Source organism: Falco punctatus, assembly GCF_963210335.1.
Source record: "Falco punctatus genome assembly, chromosome: 2".
Taxonomy (NCBI): Eukaryota; Metazoa; Chordata; class Aves; order Falconiformes; family Falconidae; genus Falco; species Falco punctatus.
Window position 1 is genome coordinate 93,396,911 of NC_137581.1, and position 23,146 is coordinate 93,420,056.

Sequence of the window (23,146 nt, forward strand, 5' to 3'; positions counted from 1 at the left end):
GATGCTCTGGTAAAATACACTTTATGTATATAGATATAAGAACAATCAATCTCAAAGTGGTTTTACAAACTTTTTAAAATTAAAAAATATTTAAATAATTTTAATGTTTGATTTGCTGTCATTAAACTTCTCTCATCGTATTTGCTGTGCATCTCTTATGACACTCAGTAGTATGTTGACTTCCACAATTTTTCCTAATTACTTGAGCGTTGACATAGTCAGATAACAGGTGGGTATTTTTGTTAAGGAAACAAAACTAAGGGCCATGTGTAGCTATGCATCTGAATTTCCTGTTGTTCTGAAATGCATTTTTCTTGGAAACTTAACAGGTGGATGGGATTGTTTTCAGATTCTGACTTATTCAACACTGGCATCACTGGAGATGATACTTGTACAGGATTCATTGAATTTTATGCATAAGCTGGTTATCTAGTTTATGCTAGTTCCTTAAGGTGGTTTTAGGTGGGAGGGGCAGATGGCACACATCTAGAGGAGTCATCATTCCCTGCTAGCACAGGCGTTGGAAGCAGACAGGGTGAAATTCATTGCCTTCTGGTATCTGCAGTCTTCGTGCCCAGGCAGCAGCAGGAGTTCAAATACCAAACCTTACGTGGTGCAATGGGTGGTGGATAGGTGAGATGAATCCCACATCTGTTTGTTTGAGAGCAATCAGTGAGTCACTACATAACATCGTTTCTTAAAAGCAGGAGTGTTGCAAGTATGCTGACCTAAGGATGCAAATGAAGCAAGGTTTGTATGGGAGGTAGCGTCATTTATTAGATCAAACTGATAAAAAAGAAATAGCTAGGCTCTCTATGTCTGTTCTGATCTCTTCCCTTTGAGATAAAGAGTTTCTGTCTCCTTTTCCCCCCCAGTTATCTTACTTGGACTGAATACATCTCATATGCAAACTCTCAACTATATATATTAGAATTACACTGCTGTAATTCAGAGAGTGTCTAGCATAAGACTAGACCAATGCCTCCTCTTTTAATTTCTTTGAGAAGAGGATCCCTCTAATTTTTATTTGCTTGTCAATGTCTTCAGGTCACACCTGATGTTTCTCACTGTTGGCTAAAGGTAAGGTGAACTGTCATGAAAATACACTGCTAGGCTGGAGTGCCTTTTGTGCTTATTTCTTGCTTGCGTGTAAACTAAGGCTATATAAACATTAACTTTCCAGTTCTTTGGAGGATCTAGCTAAACTACTCATTTACCATCTCATGACAATTTTATTGAAGAAGTAATATATCTTCTGGATATTTAGACTTGACAATTCGGTAGTTACTGTAGCTGAAAGCTAGAGTGACTTGAGTAGTATGGACATCTTGCAGCAGTTCAGCAAGGCATGCTTTTTCTGTGGAGGGTTGACTTGTTCACTCCAGTCTATCAATGGAGTTGCATAATCCATCTAGTTCAACTCACAGCTATGCTGCCCAAAACAGCAAGGGAGGAAAACTGAGATCCCTGTTTCTGCATTGTCACTGCTTTTCCACTGTGTTGTATCTTTTCTCCTGCCGACGTTATGTTGCTCACCTTTCTTTAGTTTCAGAAATATCAGATATTTCCAAGTGATCACAACAGATCTTGCTATGGCTTACCTGACTACCACCTTCACCAGTATTAATACTTCTCACCGTGCTGTTCAGCCATCGTCCCACTGATGATTTTTTTTTTAGTCAAATGCAGTAATTTTCCTAGTGTTCTTGGACGCTAAGAGCAGATTAAGAGGTTATATGAGTTTTTCTCAGATGACTCCATCATTTAACTACAAATCTTTACTTGTCTTGTTCTGAAGCCAGGAGGGTGATTTTGCTACTACACAAATGGATTTTGTCTTTCTGGGAGAGTCACTTTCCTGGACTCCTTCCAAGTGGTCAAAATTCCTCACGTTTTTTTACAGCATTTGGAGAGCTCTTCAGTATTACTGGAATTTTACCTCCCTTCAGGCATAAGAGCATTTCAGTGGGAAATCACCTGATCTCCAGTTTTGTGTATTTTTCTGAGGGTTGTGGACTTCTACAGTGGGTTTCCTTTGCAAACAAAAGTCTGTTTTCTGGTCTTTTAAAACATGCTGTTCCTTCTTGCTCATGCCCTTTTGAGTGCCAGTTTTGTAGATCCTACAAGAGAAAGATTTTTCCATCGTTTAGGCTGACCTTTTCTTTTCCATGATCTTAATTTTTTTTTTCCTGTTTGTTCTTTTTCTCTGCATCCTATATTCTGTTCTTTACACCTTTTGCTATTCCTCTGGCTTCAGGAGGAGTGTTTTTATTATCTCATACTTTTTCTAGGGCTAACTGAACCCTTTTTTGGTCCACCTTTGCTGATTTCTCCTTTTTGTTTTCCAGTTGAGCAAACTTAACTGTTTTCCTCTCCTTAGTTAACATCTTTTGCCAGTCTTCAGCTGTCTTGTCCTGTGGCAAACAATATTAAAGTGACTAAAAATAGGCAATTTTCCTCTTTTGGATTCATAGGTGTTATAGTTTCTACAGGTATATTATATTACTGTGGAAGGAAAGGTACACATACTGCTTCTGTAAGTTGTTAAGTTATTGGTAAAAATTTAATATCTTGGTTTAATTCAGAATTTTAGAAAAATTGGTTGACTTGAAAAATGAAAAAATAGCTTGAGGTGTTTTTTTCAGTCTGCCTGCACATATTTTATATAGCATTCTAGTGCACCTGGGACGGCAGAGTGCTGAAGACAGCAAGGTACCAAGCCAGCTGTATTGCTACAAAACAAAACAGATTACATTTAAATATCCAGGGAAATAATTTGCTGTAACATTTCCTTCAGCATGTCCACCATCCCCTTGGGATCTGAGAGGAAAGTTATTCTGCTGTTTCCTTTGACAGATGTGTAAATTGAAGGGTGAGAGAACCTGGGCAAGGAGGGGATTCAAATAAATAAATAAATCTCCCTTCTGCTGTGCATGTAGGAAAATAGGAATCCAGAAAAGTTTACATGAAAAGTAGATGGAATATTCTATACAGATTCAATTTATTGCATGCAGAATAAATATTCTGTTCTCTATGGAAGCCATGTGCCTTCAGAAAGAAAAAAGGTTAGTTAAAGAACGTGTGCATTTTCAGTTTCAAATATTACACCTTTGAATCAAAGATGGATAATGTAAAAATATTTCCTTTTGAAACAGTAAGATGCTGTTTGCAAGCGATATTAATGGACACTGTTCTTTATTCCTGAGTGATGGAAAATACCAGCATGTTATCATGTGTTTCTGATTACGCAATTTCAATGTATTTTTTCCCCTCCTAGAATAACTTTGACTTCTTAGCCCTGGCTTTGAAAATATGTGGGTTTTTTTTCAGATTCTTTCATGATAATTCTTTGCTTTGATATGCTTGCCTTTGTTCTGTGTCTGAGTGCCAGCAAGGCCTGTCACCAAGATGGGAAAGACAGAAAAGTGTTCTTTTTGCAGTATCCCCGAACAATTTCTGCAACTTAACCTATGCAGACCTTGTAAATGGAACTGCTACATCAAAGAATAAATACAATGTGAATGTATAGGCTTTCAGGTGGTACGGAGAGCATGCATCTGAAAATTTATTCTAATTCATGTGGCTTTGGAAAGCATTTTCTGTTTGTTCCCTGCTATGGGAGGGGATGTTCAAACTGTCTTATCCTTGGTATTGTTTTTTAGTATCAAATAGCCCATACCAAATAAAACCAGAATGTATTTTTGGTAACTGAGGAACAGCAGGTTCTGGAGGGTTTAAAATAGATGACATATCATACCAAGAATAGCCCGGTGCAACTTAGCCGACCTGAGAAACTATTCAAAGAGCAAACCAAAATGGAGGGCAGTTCCATACTCCATGCTTTCACTAACATTTATTTTGCCATTTTTGCTTTGTTTTGCTTCAAGCTTCTAATTAAGATTTCCTTGGCTTTGCTGACCCATTTCTATATTGTTAAAGGCAACAGAAAAGAGGCTGCCAGGATAGCAGAAGAGATCTATGGAATAGTCCCAGGTAAAGTAAAAATATGGACACTCTTTAACATTTAAATGTGTATTTGCTACATTTTTGTAACTTGAAGATTTAGATCATTGAGTTGCTGTGAAATGAGGTATCTGTTGCTAAATGCATGGGTGAATGTTTTAACCTGAAGTGCCTTCCATTTCTGGGGTCTTTGCAGTATCAGTATGTCTTGGCATGATTTAGGTGTGCAAAATATGAGACTCCCAACAATTACCCAGCTAGAATGAGGACAACATTTGCTCAAGGCACTACAGTAAATAAAAAGATTGTTCTCGGAAGCTAGGCATCCTTTAGCAGGGGTTACAGATGGTTTTACTAAATAGCTAGCTTTACTGCCAGAGAATATTTAGAGAAAAGGTTTAGCATGTTGATTTTCTGAAAGAAGATACTAGCAGGATATAACTAATGACTTTATGAATCCAAGCCAGGAACCCCTGTTTTGTTAAATCAGATTATAAAAATGAATACAGCTAAAATTATTTGGGAAAAATACATGGCACAGGAATATATTGTGTTTAGTATGCTATTTAGTAGGTCACTTTTTTTGGGGGGGTGGGCGGGGGGGGGGGATGTTTCCAGGTGATTTTACTCCTTCACATCACTGCCATAGTAATGAGTAGACATGTGTTCGCATGCCTGGTAATTCCACTAATTAAAATGAAACAGTGTTTTAAATGTACTACCAATGAGGACCTGTTTTCCTACTTGAATAATCTTACCAGCGTTGTGATATCACAGATTTTCCCGTGACTCATTTGTTGGGCACTTGCTTCCTGATGAATACTGCTGCCATGACCAGGCACGTGAACGTGAGCAGAACATGGATTGTGAGACATGGCCACCCAAAGCAGAGAGATTAAGATCTGGCCAAGAGAAATACTGCAGCAAAGCATTATTTTACAAAGCCTTTATATACAGGCATGTTTGGGTTATTGATTTATTTGTTAATCTCCATAATATAATTCCAATCATTATTACTGTCAATTTTTTCCAATTGCCTTCATGCAATTGTAGTCAGACACATGGTAAACAGCAGTTTTTCCTCCATCCAGGGTCTTACTGAAGTGCCTTGAAGTTTAGCAGACCACAACGTATTTTTATCTGCAAGTTGCCATTTGCAAAAAGCTATTAAGGATAATCTTACAAAACCTAAGATCATGTGATGCTGTTGCTGGGGCACTATTTTGGATCACAGGCGGAGCTTCACAGCCTTTTCTCTTTGCAGTGAAGTGGCACTGCAGCAGCAGCAGCAGGGCTGCTTAATCTATCTGTAGACATTTAAAAAGACACAGTTTTCAGACATGTCACTCACAACTGTGAAGGGAAGATGTGCCCCGTATGGGAAATATATTTGCCACACGTTTCAGGGAGGTAGGTTGCTGTGATTAGCATGCAAGTATGCAGCAGCATGTGTTTTGATGGTGAGGCATGTGTGTGCATACACATGCATTGTAGATGCATGTGACATGTGCTTGCACATGCTATACTATATGTCTAAAAGGTTAAATAAGGCACTGTAGCTCTGTTTTCTGAGTTACTTCTGAATCTTCCTGCTGTATAAGGACCCTGGGTTTTGTCACTTGTGATATCTTCTGACTTTCTGAACTAAGCTTTCCTATTTCAGTCACCAGCATGATGAGGGATGTGGGCTTTTTGGATGTTTTCAGGAAAATGTTTCTCAGTCCCTGCTTGGTTCCTGTTTCCATTGTTTTGCCTGGTGCATCCTACTTGGTCCTCAGGAGCCTGGTCATGTATTGTGCTGGCTGGTCTTTCCATGCCAGCTTCCTGCCTTAGGAGCCCAGGAACAGCTCCTTCAATAAATGGAAACAAAAGTAGTAACTATAGTTAAAGCTGTAACCCCATGAGCAGAAGTGCATGTCAGTTCTCAGGTAACAAAAGGAGACTCCCCTGGCCAAGGCTGAAACCCCTGCTGTGTCCTTGGCCTCAAGTCCCCAGGGTTGTATCTGTGCCTCTCATTGATTTCTCCCTGCCTCGGGTAACACCTGAAATTGAGATAAATCACCTTTTCCATTCTCTCTGGTGTGTGGCGTAGCTGAAAAAATTAAACAGGACAAGGGTTTCAAATACAATGCTCACGGGATTGCTGTACAGCAGAGCATGAATGCAAACACTGGGATTGCTTCTGTCCTGGCACTGTAGATGCAGCTGGCCTTTGAAGAAATTCTAACTACACACTGGGTTGTAGTATGGTTATAAATTTTAATATAGAACGAGTAAATTTGTGCTCTACTTGAGTGGCAGGGATTTAACCTGGGTTGACTGACTATGCCTGTAGGTAGTAGCTAGGCTAAGGAATTTTTTTCTTGGCACATAATAGATTAAGATATGAAAAAGGGCAAGCTAGCCCACATGAAGAAATCTGAACAGTTCAACAACTCAAAATGATTAAGGAAGAAAAGTAAAGCCTCAGGCAGAATTTATTTTACCATGTCTTTTCTGAAACCTTCCAGTGAGAAGGAGGATGGAATCTATTACGTGGTAGTCTGAGCTGGAGGATATTATTTATGAAATTGTCAGTTGAGGAAATAAAACTGCCAAGGACACGCCAGTATTCATTTGATGGACAAGTCATTCCCGTGTCTCCCTGCTACGAGCCTCTTAATGAAGTGCAAGAGAAGCTGGAATATGATTTGTGACAAAGGCTCACTAGGAAAGACGGAGGCTGATGTGGTTGTGAATAGGAGAACTCCAGGGCTCTGAAGGCCTGCATGAGTCCCAGCAGCACTAAACTCGTGGTCTTTGCTGAAGCATTTTTTTAGCTATTTCTAAAAGTTCTGCCAAGAAGCTTGTGTTGAGGACCCTTAATGAGCAGCCAGCTTCCTCAGGAGTGCTGGGCCCTCAGCTGCTCTGCTGAAATCAGTTTGTCAACTAGTTTTGCCACTGACCCCACTCTGATTCCAGTCCTGATCTACATTTACACACAGCTGTTTTTTCCCTGCCCTTCCAGGATCTGCTGTTGCTTTTTACCTGAATTAACTCCCTTGCATTTGCTGTTTCAGGCGGCTGGGCAGACCGATCCCCTCTTCACGAAGCTGCTTTCCAAGGACGCCTCTTGTCTTTGAAAACCTTGATTGCACAGGTAAAAGCCCACAAGCACAGAAAAGGTTGGGAAGCGGCATGTTTTCTATTGAATTGCATCTGTGAGTTTGTGAGCTGATAAAAGACTGCAGCAGGGCTCAAGGAATACAGTTGTGTAAATAATATATCCAATACAACTGTGTAAATAATATATCTGCATGCATGCCTTTGGGCACGCATTAGTTTGCTTAGTCAGGATGCCGGGGGCAAGCCCAGGACAAAGATGTTACAGCTTGTAGCTCGCTGCATCATAAACAATGATCCTTAGGCTCTTTCTCAAAGATAAACCGTGCAAACTGGGCTTGAGAATAGGGACTATATGTACATCAGCTATTTAAAAAAAATAATGGTAGAAAGCTGTAAAAATACATCTTGCTTTATAAAACAGCCAGCATGGTCTTCCTCAAGGGAGAGCCGTCAGCCTGAAACCCTCTGCTCCAAACGAAACCAAGAGTTCAGGTGAAAGATAGAGAGGAGGGAAGAGTACATTAGGAAGGACAAGATGCTGGATGTGAAAGTGCGCAGCTGCAAAGGGACAAGTTATGGTTCTTCTTGCTTTGCCAACCATCTTCCTCACCACCTTCACTTAAACTCAATGTCCTCATGTGGCATGAATGAGCAACTGCCCCCCCCCCCCCCCTCGCCCCGCCTCAATCAAGACAACTGCAGGGAAATTAACTCATGGAGTGTAAACTCTGTAACTTAGCCATCAGACTTATTTTATTCAAGGTAAATAATTTTTACTAGAGAGACCACATCTCAAATGGACAATGCCCTCAAGGAGCGGAGCTGCCCCTGTGAAAGCCTCCACTCCAGACATCTATTGCGACACGGCTGCAGCTAAAAGAGGTTACTGTTTACAGCCTGTATTCCCCCTCCCATTTCCTGATCCCTCTTTCCTTCCCTGATATCAAATGACTTTTATGGAAAAGGAAGTGGTAGACGTTAGGGATAATAAAGAAGAAGGCTTATTCATTCAGAGCTTTGTTGTTTTTCTGACCCCCTCTACCTCCATTTATGCTGACCTTACACCATCTTATCAGTGGGGCACCTGGTGGTGTGGTTGTACGCTAGACACCCTGGCTATACACTGGTTGTGGTTATATGCTGGAGAAGCACCTGGTGTTGTGGTTATACATAATTTAGTTAATCCACTCTTTCCTCTTCTGAAGACATGTAATTTTGGGAGTGAAGGATGAGGGTCCTTGCTGATGAAAAGGGATCAAGGCAGCAATGTCTGTAGGGACTGAACTGGAGCTTATTCACCACAACTTGATAAATATAGGGATGAAGCTGTTCACGGACCAGCGTAATCATTACTCATTGCTTCTAATATACTTACACTACTAGCCTAAAATTAAATAGGGAGCTATACTTTGGAGTGTATGTGAGACACTCGGAGGTCTCTGCCGTAGGACCATAGCTTTCAAGAAACCAGTGAGGCTTCTGCTCCCCAAGGGATGTCTGGACATGAGGGGGCAATGGAGCACTGGAGTTTTAAAAGACCTAAAGAATTCACCAACACCGAAAGAAGAGTTTCATTTTTCACATACATTGAAAACAAGGTTTAACATGAGTGATGTTTGGCAAACAGCAATAGTGAGATCTATGAATCATCCTCCATTTAATAATGGAAAGGATTGCTGTGTTTTCCAAGACATCAGTAGTTACTCATTTACTTGCAATGACTGAATTTAATTTGTTAGATAAAAATTATATATATATATACACACACACATATGAATAATGATTGAGAATAGATCTCCTTATCAGAAGTCCCTAGAAGACATTACTTTTGAAGGAATATGCTGATCATTAGGTATGAAACATCGATGCAATTAGAAAATGGCATAATCTCAACATTTTTTCAAGGTTTTATCTATTGCCCTGGCAGTGATGTGCAGGAAATTTTTAGTGACAGCTTTCACATTAATAATGTTTTCACATATCTGAAAAACGATTGTTTTTCTATCATAGAATGTCTAGCCTAAAGTGACTCCAGTCGCTGCTTTTAATGCTTATTGCATCAGGACTGGTGACTTTTTCAGTTCCGTTGCTCACAGGTGCTTATTTGTGCCCATTGCATCTGCTGCTGTGTACCAGACAGTGCATTGCTGACATCTGGTGAGCAGCCTGGTCTATAGCACATCAGGTAGAGACTGACTATTATGAAATACAAGACATCAAGCAGAAACTGGAGCTGCTTCCAGGCCTGTTCTTATACCCAGTTGTAAAATCTTAATTACTAGACGATTTAGATGCATCCTGGGCAAAACAAATATGCAATTGCCTTCTCCTTTGTGAATATGTCTGGTTTCTGTTTGCACAGGAATAGATGTAAGAACTGTTATTTAGGGAAAGACCTGTAAATTTGTAAACCACAGTTCTGTATTCCAGTGTAAAACATTTTCTGGCTGGTCAAATAAAAAGAACGGATTTGTGGATGGGGTTTTTCTCATCTGTCTTATGGGTTTACCAGGTACTTACTACCTCTGAGTGAAACACACTGGGCACTCCATATAGTCAGTGGAATTATTTTTAGGACGCAATTTACCTGACTCATTAGAAACAGCTGGTTTAGCGTGGGATGAACCATATCCTAGGGGATCCTCTTTCTCCCCAGTGAAGGAGCTGAGGGCTCCAGTTGAGCTGCAGATTCCTGACACATCCTTGTCCAGGGAGGTGAATCCCACCAGCTGTAGCTCCTGGTGCTGGATGGAACAGGGAAGGTAATGCCACCCTTGCAAGTTAAAGAAATGCAATGTCTTTTCTGCAATTAACTGTATGTTGTAAATAACTACAAATAGAAGGCATAGCTTGTTCTTGCTTCCTCTTTAACCCCAGCTGCTGTCTTTGGGGATGAGCATCAAAGCACTGAACAGCATTAATCCAACCCGTGCACCTTCCCTGGACACACATCGAGCAACGTGGCTCTCCCCCACCACAGTCTGACCACCCTTTGCACCTGTGCTGGTCCCGGGGGAGCCATGTGGTTTGGGCAGGTCTCTCCCCTCATGCCCCTCGCCCTGCCTTGCAGGGTTTCGATGTGAACCTGGTGACAACAGACCGTGTGTCGGCTCTCCACGAGGCCTGTCTGGGTGGCCACGTCGCCTGCGCGAAGGTGCTGCTGGAGAACGGTGCTCAGGTGAGTCCCAGCACGGATGCTCCCTGCATCAGCACGGATGTCGGGTAGCTGCTTGCACTGCAGGGCCAGGATGCAGACGGACAGGAGCATCTCAGGCAGAAACAGGAAAAATAAAAGAGTTTTGTTTTTTTTTCTGTGGGTGATGGATTTGCTTTCCCTGGTAGCTGCTTGGGTCACCCTGTTATTCTGTTTTTTTTCCCCTCTGTATGTGAAATGTAGTCATGATTGATGGAAAAGGAACGAGAGATGCTAGGTGAAAATAACCTTGAAGAAAATAACTTACCCTTTTTTTTCCCCTCATAACAATCATGGGGATTGCCTCTAGTTTTCTGTGGGATAATTGGTAGTCTCGCATAAGTAGATGTGCTTGAAGCAATGAAACATTTCATCTGCTAATAAAAGAATATTTCCCCAATCAGACCTTAGGTAGAATACATCTTAAAAATGGAGATACAGAAATGGATGAAATATACAAGCATATATTTCATTCAGCTGGATTATCAAGTACAAATTATATAGCAAGAAACTGAGTAACACCACAAGAGGCAATCAAGGTATCCTCTGCAGAAGAAAATGCATTTGTTAATTTCCTAAACTGTATGCTACATTTCAATCCCTTAGAAAGGTGACAGAAAACCCCTTTTCAGCTCAGTTTTACTTGATTTTGGTATATTAATGGCATTGTCTTTTTATAACTCAGAGAATCATCTTTGAACTACCTTTTCCTTTCCTAATAAATCAGCCTATTCCTGGTATAATATAAAATTCTGATGTTTTTTGGTGTTTGCTTCCCCCCTGCTCCCTGTTCATAAATAAAGTCAACAGGCTTTTGTCTAACTTCTGGGGGAAAATGTGCCATTCCACTGTTCTTTCTTTCTGTGCTCTTCTTTATTCTCTTTTTTTACCAGACCATTTACACCACAACAGCTTTTACCATTCATTTCTCTTTTACCAGTTAAACCAATGCCCAGTGGAGAGGGAAACCAAAGATATTTCTCTTCTGCACTTATTCCCTTGGTTATCAGCTTGCCTGAATCGCTGGCCTGTTGTGAAATGATGCTGATAGACCCCCAGTGCCTCCAGCAGCTCCAGCCACGTCTGCCTGATGAGACTGGGAGAGGCAGAGGGCAAGTGCTGGGTTGTAGGGCTGCAGCACGTAGTCTGTCTGAAATACAGATGCCCCCAAGGCACTTCTATATCTTTCCTTTTCATTGTTTTGAAAGCTGTGTAGGATGAGGGATAATTTAGCTCAGCAATTAGCAGGAGGGGAGGAAGGTAATGGATGAGGCTGGGATCTGTAGTGATGATGCTGTTGAAACAGAGCTTTAGTTGGAGCCTTGCAACTTTAGGAAGAGCAAGCTACATTTTGGGGTCCAAAATCTGAGCAGACAGATGTCCCCCATGCTGTGGTACCTGGTATCTCTCCATACCATGACAACTTGCCCACCTCCTGGCCCCATCATGATTATTTTCCAGCCAGCTCTGTTCCTCAATGGTTTTCCATGAAGATGAGCAAGCAGAGGAGGCACCAAGGAGCAGGGGCTGCCTCCACCAGGGTACCTGCCTGATCTGCAAGTGCAGCTTCACGTGGGGGAGCATGGCCTCACACTGGCTGCTGCATGGTTGCAGCCTGCTGAAAATGGCAAAGACTGGCTTGTAATTGTGGGAAAGGCACCTTGTGGGAAAAGGAGTTAAATCATTCAGCATTGTAAACAAGTCAGTAGTTCAAATGAACAAAGACAAATGACATCTAGGAAGGTATCAGCTGCAGATGGTCCACTGCTAAGTTACCCAGAATAAACCAATAGGTTCTTAAACATCACTGCCTTTCTCCACTTTAAAGGCAATGTATCTTGCTAGTTAATTGTGTGGTCTAAGGTATTTCTACCCTGGTGCTCTGACCCCTTTACGATGCAACTCCTGTGCTAGCACTGGTAGCAAAGTCCTCTGACCTCCCTGGTGGCCCAGGACTTCTCTATCCCTTCCTCTCCCACCTCTTTCCTCTTCTCCCTGGTTTGGAAATCACATAAATTGCCATTTGTTTGCATAATCCATTGTTCTTCTCCAATGTGCCACGCAATTAAAGACATGCAGATTTGGTGCATAAGTTGCCTCTGAGGGCTTGCTACGCAGTTAAACAGCAGCTCCGGAGCTGCTGTGCACTACACAAGCCAGGGACTGTGCTGTCCCAGTGGAGAATGACAGATGGTGGCTCTTGCCAGGTCTTTACGTTGGTGGTGGAGGAAGGAAATTCCTTCTCTCTTACACACACACATACACTCACATGCGTATGAACACAGACTCTTTCAAGCTCCTTTTCTGTTTGGGATTAAGGTTATGTTTCTGTGAAAATTTCTTTTGCTGGAAATGTATTTTCAGGTGAAAGTATTTAACATGAAGTAAATGTTTTCATTTAAAAAGCAAAGCCATTTTCATCTGAGTATATTCTGGCTTTGCATTGGTGCATGATCATGAAGATACTCAAGTTCTCCACATTAAAATATATCAAATTCTGCATTTTCTGAGCAACTTTAGAAGGAGCATTCATAGCAGGCAGTGTCACTGCCTTATGGTACTAGCTATCCAGGAAAAAGGGCAGACCTCAAAGGAGAATGTTATATATGTTGTGCCACAACATATGACTCTGAAAGTTGTTAACAAAATCAATTCTGCAATTGAGCATCTTTTCCTGGTGCATTTCTGGTGTGCATATGAGGCATGCTGTAAGGATGTTCTTTTAAAATCAGATTATCCTGAGTGTGTCTTGCTGTTCCAGGTCAATGCAGTCACCATCGATGGGATCACTCCTCTGTTTAATGCCTGCTGCAGTGGCAGTGTGGCCTGCGTCAACATGCTGCTCGAATTCGGAGCCAAGCCGCAGCTCAGGAACAACCTTGCTTCACCCATTCATGAAGTGGTCAAGAGAGGTAACATTCAGGCTGTGAGCAAAGCTAACAATACCTAAGTGGGGAATACATCTTTTATTAATGTTAAGATATTTTTCAAAAAAACCCTTGTCCATACCAGTAGGGATAAATAGGCTTGGCTGATTCCCAGCTGTTGTGCCTCATTGGGTGTATCTGAGTGTATTCTGCTCTGCAGCGCGCCAGTGATGGGTCTGCTCTCCACAGGTCACAGGGAGTGCATGGAGATCCTTCTGGCCCATGAGGTTGACATTGACCAAGAAGACCCGCAGCACGGGACTCCACTCTATGTGGCTTGCATGTACCAGAGGACAGACTGTGTCAAGAAGCTTTTGGAGCTAGGTACACCTGGAAAGGGGGCTGGGGGAGAGCTGTGGTGGTGTTAGCCAGCACTGCCTGTCTCTCTGAGCTGCCTCTCTACTGCAAACATCATGGGTTATTTTCACAAGAGGTGTTTGAGCAACCCAAGTCTGAGAGACTTGTTTGGGACTATTAAAAATTTCACTTGCATTCATGAAGGATTTATGATATCCTCCGTGAAAAAAGCCCTAATTACAGAGACCTTCCTGAGGCTGTCTGAATGTAAAAATAAAATATATTTAGTTTTCTAGAATGGTAAGAGGAAGCACAGACAACCCTGGCTAATACTAGTGACCAAAATCAACTCTTGATTATGATAAACTGCCATGTTAAGCATTTAGCATTAACTTCACCTGCTTTCACTGGATGATGAAAACAGCAGTAAAGCTGCTTGCAAGAATAATCATTGCAGGTCCAGGCACAGCCTATGAGCTAGCATAAATTTTTGCTGTCAGTGTACGTTAGCTGATTTACACCTGCTCAAAGTGCGGCCCTGCTGAGCCTGGCGAGCCTAGAGCAAGCTTGCTGTGCTCCCAGAGTTATTACACGATGAGACACCTAAAGGTGTTTTTTTACCCCAGTAATTTAATCAACATAATCTATGTTGGATACTATGTTATTAACAAATTTACAGAGCATATGGTAGGCTTTGAACATCTATTGGGTCAAGCTGTTCAGTTCTATCCATAGCAGACAGGATCTGATGGCTCAGAGGACTTTTACACAGCAGGTATTTGATCTGCTGAGTTTTGCACAGCTGCTATTGAGAGAAGCGGAGGAGGCCTGTTGCCATCCATCCCCTTCATTGACTGAGGTTACTGGTGGAAACCAGCCCATGTGATGCGGGTTCGGACAGTTCCTGCTGCTTCCCAGATTTAACCAGGCACTCTTGTTACTCAAGGAGCCAACGTTAACATGGGGAAGCGATTAGACACCCCCCTCCATGCGGCAGCAAGGAAATCCAGCGTGGAGGTAGTCATCTTGCTGACAGACTATGGTGCTAACCTGAAATGTAGAAATGCTGAACTCAAATGTGCCCTGGATCTTGCCATCCCCAACAGCAAAGTGGAGCAAGCTCTTCTGCTTCGGGAAGGTAATGGTTTCCTTTATTCTTTTTTTAAGTAGAACAGTATTTATTTCCTTTACCCAAGTCCATTTTTCTTAACTGCTTTTATAAGTAATGTCTATAGAAGTTCTCTTATCTTCTTTACCGATTTCAAACCCGCAGCACATGACACAGAAAGGAGTAAGAGACTTGTGTTCCATTGCTAGACCTGCCACCAACAGTCAGGTGTTTAGTGGGTAAATTGGCCAGTTTTTGTGTGCTTTCTTTTCCTGTCTACTGAAGGAAAACCATATATATTTACCTACCAGGACTCTAAGGACTAAAAACTGCCATGAGAGTTTATTTACAGACAATATTTTAGTGCCACTGTCTTGGCTTCAACCCAGCACTGTGGCTCAATGTCCCCTGCTTCCTGCAGAAAAAGCAACACGAGTGTGTGTGACCTCAGTCACTGGGAGAAAGCAGAGCTGTTTGCCAGGTGGCTATTGAGCATCATGGCATACAGTTCGTCCTTGTGGATCATGGGGCTGCAACCCCAGCACAAACCAGTACTGCCCTTTGCTGCTTACTTTCAGCCTTCCCACAATTAATTATATTTCCCGTTTATTGGAAGAAACCTGTGAAAAGAACCTAAGATCCTCTTGGGCCGTTTTCACCTGCACTACATACAACCAGAACTCGAAGCATCCAATAGCAATATTCCTGATATTTGGGCATGCTGAATTAAGCCCCACATCTCCTTCAGCCTCTATATTTCCCAGCTCACTGCTACCCTGTTAGTCTATGCCCCACTGGGAGGGTGAATGATGCTCCCCCATGCAGGCAGCCTGCTTGCTCCCCACCAAGGAGCAAAGCACGATGCGCACGGAGAGCTAGCTTCCAACTGCGAAATAGCTCTCGGATGGCAAATTAATATTGTCAATGTTGCACATAGGCTTTGTGCCAGCCCTCTGCACACAGGTGGGTTTTATAGAGGAAATGAAACAGTGGTTTAATATCCTTCTTCCTACTCCCTTTCTCCATGGCTTTTCATGCAGAGCTTTAATTTGTCATGTCTAAAATCTTCTGGGAGGACTGTTGCTTGAATGCTTCTCACCTCTTGTGACTTCTGTCCCTGTATCTGAGACGTTCAGGGCTCAGCAACGGCAGGCTGCGTGAGCAAAGGCAGTGCTTGCAGTTGTCCTGCGTGGATGAGAGATTGTGTATTAATATTCTGATATTTTTCTAATTTTCTTTTCCTGAACTTTCTTTTTGATTTCCACTTTCAGCTTGTCACCCTCTCCTCCCTTACAGTCAGAGGGACTATAGGGGCACTTCGGCTCCTGCTGGCTCTTCACTTTTCAGAAAAGAAGCTTTCTCAGTTTCCTCACCCATCCCTTCAGTTCCGCTTCCAGATACTTCACTGTATCTAACACCTGCAACTGCCCTTTTCCCCTACTTATGTATTTTCTGAGGTCCTTCTGTTTGAAATAAGCAACCCAGGTTGAAGAGTTTTCTTTCTACCCCCTGACTTTTCTGCTGTGGTTACTTAGATAGCTCCCTTTAATTGCTCCTCTTCCTAAATATTGAGTGATGTAAAACATAAATTATTTCTGTTTTCCTAACTGCTTTGGGAGATGGTAGCTTCTTTCTTCACTTCCAGTGACAGTAGCACAAGTCCTTTTTTCTATATATCCCATAATTTTCTATTATTTTTTCACAGAGAGGGCATTATCAGCCTGTTTAAGCTCCTACATTTTCCTGTAATAAAAGCACAGGTAAAGAAGCTTATCTGGAAGATACAACGACAGGCTTTTAAAGCACACACCTACACCCACTGCTTGCCAAACACTTCTGTGATTGCCACTGTTTGGCCAGGAACTGGAGGGGCAGGGATGAGACGGGGCTCAAAACCAGGGCTTCTCCGGGCAGGCGTACAGATTCAACCTGGAACAGCTCCAGCAAGAGCAAAGGAGGCAAAGGGACACATCAGCTAGCAAGTTGCATTTGCACGTGCAAGCGTGCAGCTGCAGAAGCTACGGAGCCTCATTTCCAGTGGGTTTGTGCGTGATGTGCCCCTCACCTGACCCATGGTGGGGTGGACTGGTGGCACCTGCCTGGTCACCCCGCAGGGAAGCCACCAGGGCAGCACCGCTGTGTGCAGTGCCATGTAAGCCACTACCCAAGCTGGCCTCACTGCTGTCCCAATGAGACCTCTGACAGCTTTCTTACCAGTGGGCTCTGACATTTAACAAGAGTTTTCACATGCAGCAACCTTACTCCCAAGGCAAGGAAGGGCAAAAAGGCCTCTCATATTTTCTTTTTTTTTTTTTTTTTTTTTAGATTTTTTTTCATTTTGAAGTTTATGTATTTTTATTTTTTTGTACCTTTTCCCACAAAACTTTTGGAGACTTTCTATCTTTGAGATGTTTTCCTTTTAGTCAGATTTAATTAAAATTGGATGACACATTAAGAAATTATTTTGAGGAGCACTGATTGACTGACATAAATAGATATTCAGAGACAGCGTGGTCATGTAAAAAGGCTAAGCTGCAGTTACTACTTGTGCAGGTACCCCCTGAGACAGCAGTGGTTGGAGGAAGCATGCTCTGTACCTATGAACAGCTGTAACTGTATTTGCATGTCCACCCAATTATGGCTGTTCTACACTGAGCACTTCTGCAGCTCCCTGTAATCCTTCTTGTCTTTATCCTCACAACACCACTGTGAATTTTCTTATATTCAGAGCAAGGGCTACATGCATCCTGGAGCTCTCTCACCAGTGCAGACTGCAGTGCATGGTATTTTAAGAATTTGCTCAAGAAAAGATGGAGAAAAAACTAGCCATGTGTGCATAAAAAGGTTTTTAGTGCTTGTATTTTTCAAATCACTGAACCAACTTTGACAACATAAATTAAATATGAACAGTAATGTATTTAGCTCTTCCTGACTTCAGCAAGTCACTGCGTAATGTTTGATCTGATTTGCAAATCTTTCTGGTGTTTGTTGCTTTCTGACTTATACCAGTGTGGGGGGGTTGGGGTTGCTTGTTCTTGCCTTTTTCTTTTCCCAGGTCCTGCCAGCCTTGCCCAGCTGTGCCGGTTGTGTATCAGAAAGCATCTGGGTCGGTCGTGCCTATATGCAATCCAAAAGCTGCACCTGCCTGAGCCACTCGAGAACTTTCTCCTTTATCGATAAGTTTGTGACTGTCTTTACACTGGAAAAGAAAGAGGAACAAATGGTGGTTTATTCCAAAATTATTATATCAAAGAAAAAAAAAACAAACCCAAAGTCATCATTTACTGTCTAATCTGGGTACCAAACATTAGTTGCTATGTGACAGTGCAAAATGAAAACAGCTTTTCACAGACAGTGAATGATATTATGGATACAGTTCCCTCACAGTCTATTGCCACATCCACTTAATGCTAGCCAAGAAGTAGTACATGAACACTTGACATGTGTTTGTAGATGTACACACACACATCCACCCACCCACAGACACACACAGAGATTTCCCCTGCATTTAGTGTTATATTTATTCATGTACTATCTGTGTGGCTTCTTCCTCTTGTCTATGCAATCTCACTGTCAAAATCAAGGTAGTGGCTGCTATTCCTCCACTAGTGTGAGAATAAAAGCCTTCAGTGCCCAACATCAGCTGTATATAATACATTGCACATCTTTTGTCAGCTTTGACTTCGCATCCTGCCATCCCCTTAGTCTAGTGGTGTCATAGTAACTTCCAGCAGGCTCTGGCTGTGCAGCCACTGTACGTCCCCTTGCCCTGAGCCCATCTGCCCCTAACATATCTTGTCCTCTGAAGTGCAGGTGATGTTACCAAAGCAGGTGTGGGGGTTTGGAGTAAGCCCACAAAAATGTGTGAAAGTTTTAACCCCTCCATCTCTTCTAAAAAACCCATAAAAATAAGAAAAATATCCCTCCTAAGCTGTGTGACCTGAGATCTGGCTGTGTTCATTACGTGAATAATTTTTCTTAGCTTAATTCCAGGTCAGAACTGCAAATGTTTTCACAGGCACAGTACGTCAGCTTTCAATGTCTGTCCTTTAAAAGGAATGAAATTTGCTGCTCTTTTGGGCTTTGCATGCTTTGACATTTCTCAAGATAAGTCCTTGACCTGTAGAGCAGGAGAGAAGCAGGGCCCTAAGGATGACTGTGTCACCTAAATATTCTCCTTGCTGGATATTGCTCACGAGGAGGAGAAGTTTGCAGGTTTGTCTGCTCCTTCATCCCCTACTCTAGAGGCTTTCATTACCTTCCTGGGAGAAGGGACTTTTAGAGTGTTATGACTTTGCCCATTGTGGTATTAGGTTAAATATCATCAGGGTTAGTAGCTTGGACACAGCCAAGGTAAAAATGTGCATCTCTTTGAGCTGAGAAATGTGGTGTCAGTGACTGGTGCAATGTCTGTGTGGCTCTTTAAAGGTTTAGGTTTTTTTCCTGTGGAGGTTGTTCTGAGGAGAGAAGTGTTTCTTCAGACCTGAGTTTTAGTAAGCTTCTGCCGTAAGACAGGCAATGGTGTTTCATTAGTTGTAGCAAAGTGGGAAGCAGAGTTACAAGGAGAGTGTCTCCACTTAGCTCAGCTTCACAGATCCAAGAGCTGATGACACATTTTTGGGCTATGAGATGCAGTGGTTTCATTATGAGTTATACATGCTGGTACCGATTTTCACTGCCCATACATCTTAAGTCAGGGGTACGTGGCCTGCTGGATCCTCAGTACGGGACTGGCTTCCAGCAGCCTTTGAGCTCCTGTCCCTGCTCCAACAGCATCAGCCTCTCTGTTTTGATGCTAATCCCTTAATTTCACCATGAGTTTCCCACTCTGAGACAGACATCTAACGTTTCCCATACTTTCTTGTGATTAATTCAGCACAAGTAAGATAAATTGTGCTCCTGGCAGTTCATGAGACTGGACCTGCAATATTACAGCCAAAAATGAATGTAGGTTTCAGCCTGTGTTTGCACATATTGAATGCGATCTGGCGGCAAGAGCTATTGCCCATAAAGTTTTCAGTGACATGAATGACCTTGTATAGTACAGTATATCATGAATCTCAGAGATTTGAACTCTAAATTCTCAAAAGCCTCTGCAAATCAAGTACTATCAAGAAAGAAATGTCTATATTAATCTGATGTCAGCAGATCTCTCTCAGCCTTGTCTTTACTGCCAGCTCACCCACTCCGTTTATAAGGTGGCAGTCAGAATGCCATCTGCTATTCAGAGAGACAGAGCCTCAGCTCTGTGGGTTGTCAGATTTGCATTGCAATCAAGGAGCTAACGCAATTTATGGGATCTGTTTCAGAATGTGTAATACTGAATTGATTTCCTTCTGTGATCATCAATGAAAGCGGTATTTCACTTGCATAGATTTTAAATTGAAAAAATGTATCTCCATTAAGGGAATGCAAAGTCTGTTCAGCCTCTCAGATACATTTATCCCATCAAAAAATCACCTCACCCTTCCTTCCTACTGGAGATATCATTCTTCCTGAAATTCTGTGTATGACAGTCTGGAGGGAACACAGCCTGAATAAATCAGAAGAGATACTCAGAAGTCCTGATGTTAAGAAATTTCATTCGAAACTTTACCTAGACTTTCTTGCTCTTATATTGAAAGATTGTTACCCATTTAATTCTCATTGACTGTGCTTTGTGTTATAACAATGCATGGAAACACTTCTGAGGAAATAGCTGGAGGAGGTGTGTCGTTTTTTTGCAAATATGCCATCTCAGTGAGGATAGGAAAAGACTGTAACTGTTTTCTAGGAGACTACTGAGTCTTGGTGGCTTTTCAGAATAAGTCTGACAAATGTCTGTCAGGTGTGGATACAGCTGTTTTTCCCCAGGCAGGAGAAAGAGCTAACTAATCTCACAAGGTCTCTTTCCTTCAAAACAGGTGGTGTCTTCTCTGTCAGTGTATGATCACTGACAGAAACCAGATATTTGGGTAAAATACGTTTTTCCTGGGCACACAGACATTTTTCTGTGCTGCAAGATCTGCTGCTATACCACATCACTATGACTTTACCCCCAACAACTGCCAGTACTACCTGCTTCAGCGAAAAGTGCTGCATATCTCAACAGGGATGATTACACTATACGCTGGCTATTGGAAAAGTTTTTCTGAACCACAGACACTTACTGATTCTGAGTGCAGACACTGACTTACACTTACTGATTCTGAGTACACACGCTGACTTGCAGCATAAAACATGAGCTTGGGCGACGGGTACTCGCTGGCCATGAAGTGCCTGCTGCTGAGTGTTTTTTGCAGGAGCAGCTTAAGTAGGTTCTGATGTGCAATATAAGCACAAAAGACTTCCTTTTATCATTCTTAGTCTGTTGGGCCACTTTTCAGTTTTATTATCAATCTATTATGAGAGATCCAGTGTGGACTAAGAAATGCCAGTGACGAGGACCTCAGGCTAATCAGATGTTGGCTAATCATGTCACTGAAAACTAGTCAGATCTCAGGCTAATCAGATGTTGGTTTCAGGCCATCATTTATTACTCAGTGTCTGTCTATCATTGCTTGTGATCCAAAGCAAAACAAAATTAAATGGGCTTTGTATGAGCGCTGTTTTTGTCTTTAAAATAAGCAGTCTTCGTTCTTTCTACGAGTAGATGCATTCCCAGCCCATGTCTCCAAACATCTTTGTGATCCTATTTTTTCCTTCCCACTCTATCTTTTCTCACACGACTAAGATCATCTTCAATAAGCCTGTCTTTCCTGCTCAGCTTTCTACTAGATTCACACGTTTCTTCTCTGTCACTAAGAAAATGACTTTGTCTCCTCCTTGAGAAATCTAACTCTTCAACAGTAGGCACCTTAGTGAGGGTCAGCCTGTTTCCTCGCTGGATGTGCTATTTCCCTTGCTCACCAGGCTGCTGTGGGGCCCCCTCTCCAAACCTGCACATCCCAGCCATCTCTAGGCCCAGGGAGAGCATTAGTGTTCAGAGAGCTGTCACCCCCATGGCACATGTCCTGCTTACAGACTCCTCAGCTGGTGCATCCTGGTGGGAGTGGGGCTGTACTGGCCGCTGTGTTCATGCAGAGCTGGAGCAAGTAATTTTGCTGTGCCAGGTGCTGTCTGGGCCATCTCCAGGCACGGCACCTCTGTTTGCTGGCTGGCTAGCTACGTGTGACTGGTTTTCTCTGTGTCTGATCACAGCAGGAGACACACCGCTGTTGTTCATAGTCTGCACTAATTTATAAAGACAGTTGTGGCCATGCTCTTCTTGCTCCTCTCTTGTTTCTGTCTCAGCGACCTGGCCCCAAACCTGGCTCCACAGGTTTCCTTGTAGCTTGAAAGCACTTTTGCCCAGAGTCTTATCTGCAAGCGGTCTGGCTAATGGGCCACCTCCTCAGGGACATACAACAGTATATATATAGATATAGTATAACTAAATCAACACATTTTGAAAGGGTTTCGTGGTAAGTAGGAAAAGAAAAGTTACATTCTAATTTGACCCCTAAAAGACCTCTTTTGATCTCCTGATCAGCCTGTTGGGTCCAAGGTGACCTCTGTCTCCTCTGCTATTGGCATCTAACAATGCCCCATCCTCTCTAGGGCTCAGCTTTTCACAGCAGTTGTGCTAGTCTGACTTGCTGTCTGTCCAGCTGAATATTCGGTTCACAGAGTAAAATTAAAAAGTAGGGAAAATGCTAAGCTGCTGAAACTTGTGGTCATACTGTAGGAGATGAAATTCCCCACATCTGCCTCGAGGTGCTGACATCCCACCCTCCCAGGCAGGCTGCAGGCTCTGAGGGAGACTGTCCACCCACCCACCTGTGTGCCCCTCTCCTTGTGATGGGACATGCCTGTGCCACTCTGGACAGCGGGGCCGGGGGCTGATCTCCTCCCGCCTGTCTGCCCCCAGGGAGCTCGAGCCTGGTCAACATCCACCTCACGGTGTTTAGACTTTTTGCCTCCCATGCTAGAAATCAGTGCTGTGCTGCCCTTTGCGAAGGGGTCAATGTCACCTCCATGCCACTCTCTGGCCTCCACTCGCTGTCTGCTCTGCAGGGCAGGAGGTGCAGGGCACGACCAGCACTTTTTTGTCCCAAACCCGACCTCTGCCTCCTGCAGTGCAACTCTGCTGCTGGTGTTAAACAACCCTCCAGTCCTTGTTGCATCGAAAACACTGGTGGTGTGTCCCAGCAGGGCATTAAGGCAAATCTGATAATAAGGAAAATGAAGCACATTCAGCGACTTAATTGAAAAAACTGGCTGACCTATATGCTGACCCGACAGTTCATGATGCCTTTGTGTATTTTTTTCAGAAATTAACTTTTTCCACACGCCATTTGCTCCTCACTGTGATTTTTTTTAATGTTCTATGAGAGATGTACAATATGTTAATGTCAAATACAGATTATTCCACTCAGATCTTCTAATTTGATTTCTATTCCTTGAAAATTCCTTTATCCTTAAATTTTATACTATTTGTAGAAATCCATGATGCACACTGCAAGCAAATGGAAAACAACGTCAGGTTTGGAATTGAAAAATCTTCAATAAAACGTATCAGAAATTGTGGGAAAA

At 42.6% G+C, this 23,146-nt stretch overlaps 1 protein-coding gene across 4 annotated transcripts; it reads left to right on the forward strand.

Annotated features, from left to right (window-relative positions):
• Positions 1 to 884: 884 nt before the first annotated feature.
• ASB11 (ankyrin repeat and SOCS box containing 11) lies at positions 885 to 23,146 on the forward strand. 4 transcript variants are annotated; one of them, XM_080375260.1, is made up of 7 exons: positions 885 to 3,993; positions 7,023 to 7,102; positions 10,139 to 10,246; positions 13,023 to 13,173; positions 13,378 to 13,512; positions 14,432 to 14,623; positions 15,865 to 17,535. In XM_080375260.1, exons 1-7 carry the CDS (start codon positions 3,744 to 3,746, stop codon positions 16,047 to 16,049), a joined length of 1,101 nt encoding a protein of 366 aa, XP_080231386.1. In that variant the 5' UTR covers positions 885 to 3,743; the 3' UTR covers positions 16,050 to 17,535. The 4 variants fall into 4 exon arrangements, with proteins under 4 accessions (XP_080231386.1, XP_080231387.1, XP_080231389.1 ...); XM_080375261.1 differs by lacking the exon at positions 15,865 to 17,535 and adding an exon at positions 17,649 to 23,146 and having other exon boundaries at positions 893 to 3,993; XM_080375263.1 differs by lacking the exons at positions 885 to 3,993; positions 15,865 to 17,535 and adding exons at positions 4,001 to 5,373; positions 17,649 to 23,146.

What these genes read in the sequence shown, in the direction of transcription:
- ASB11 (XM_080375260.1), top strand. Translation starts at nt 3,744, where the DNA reads ATGACATATCATACCAAGAATAGCCCGGTGCAACTTAGCCGACCTGAG. An exon ending in GATCTATGGAATAGTCCCAG is followed by an intron (nt 3,994 to 7,022) that starts GTAAAGTAAAAA and finishes TTGCTGTTTCAG; the next exon opens with GCGGCTGGGCAGACCGATCC. An exon ending in AGCTCTTCTGCTTCGGGAAG is followed by an intron (nt 14,624 to 15,864) that starts GTAATGGTTTCC and finishes TTCCACTTTCAG; the next exon opens with CTTGTCACCCTCTCCTCCCT.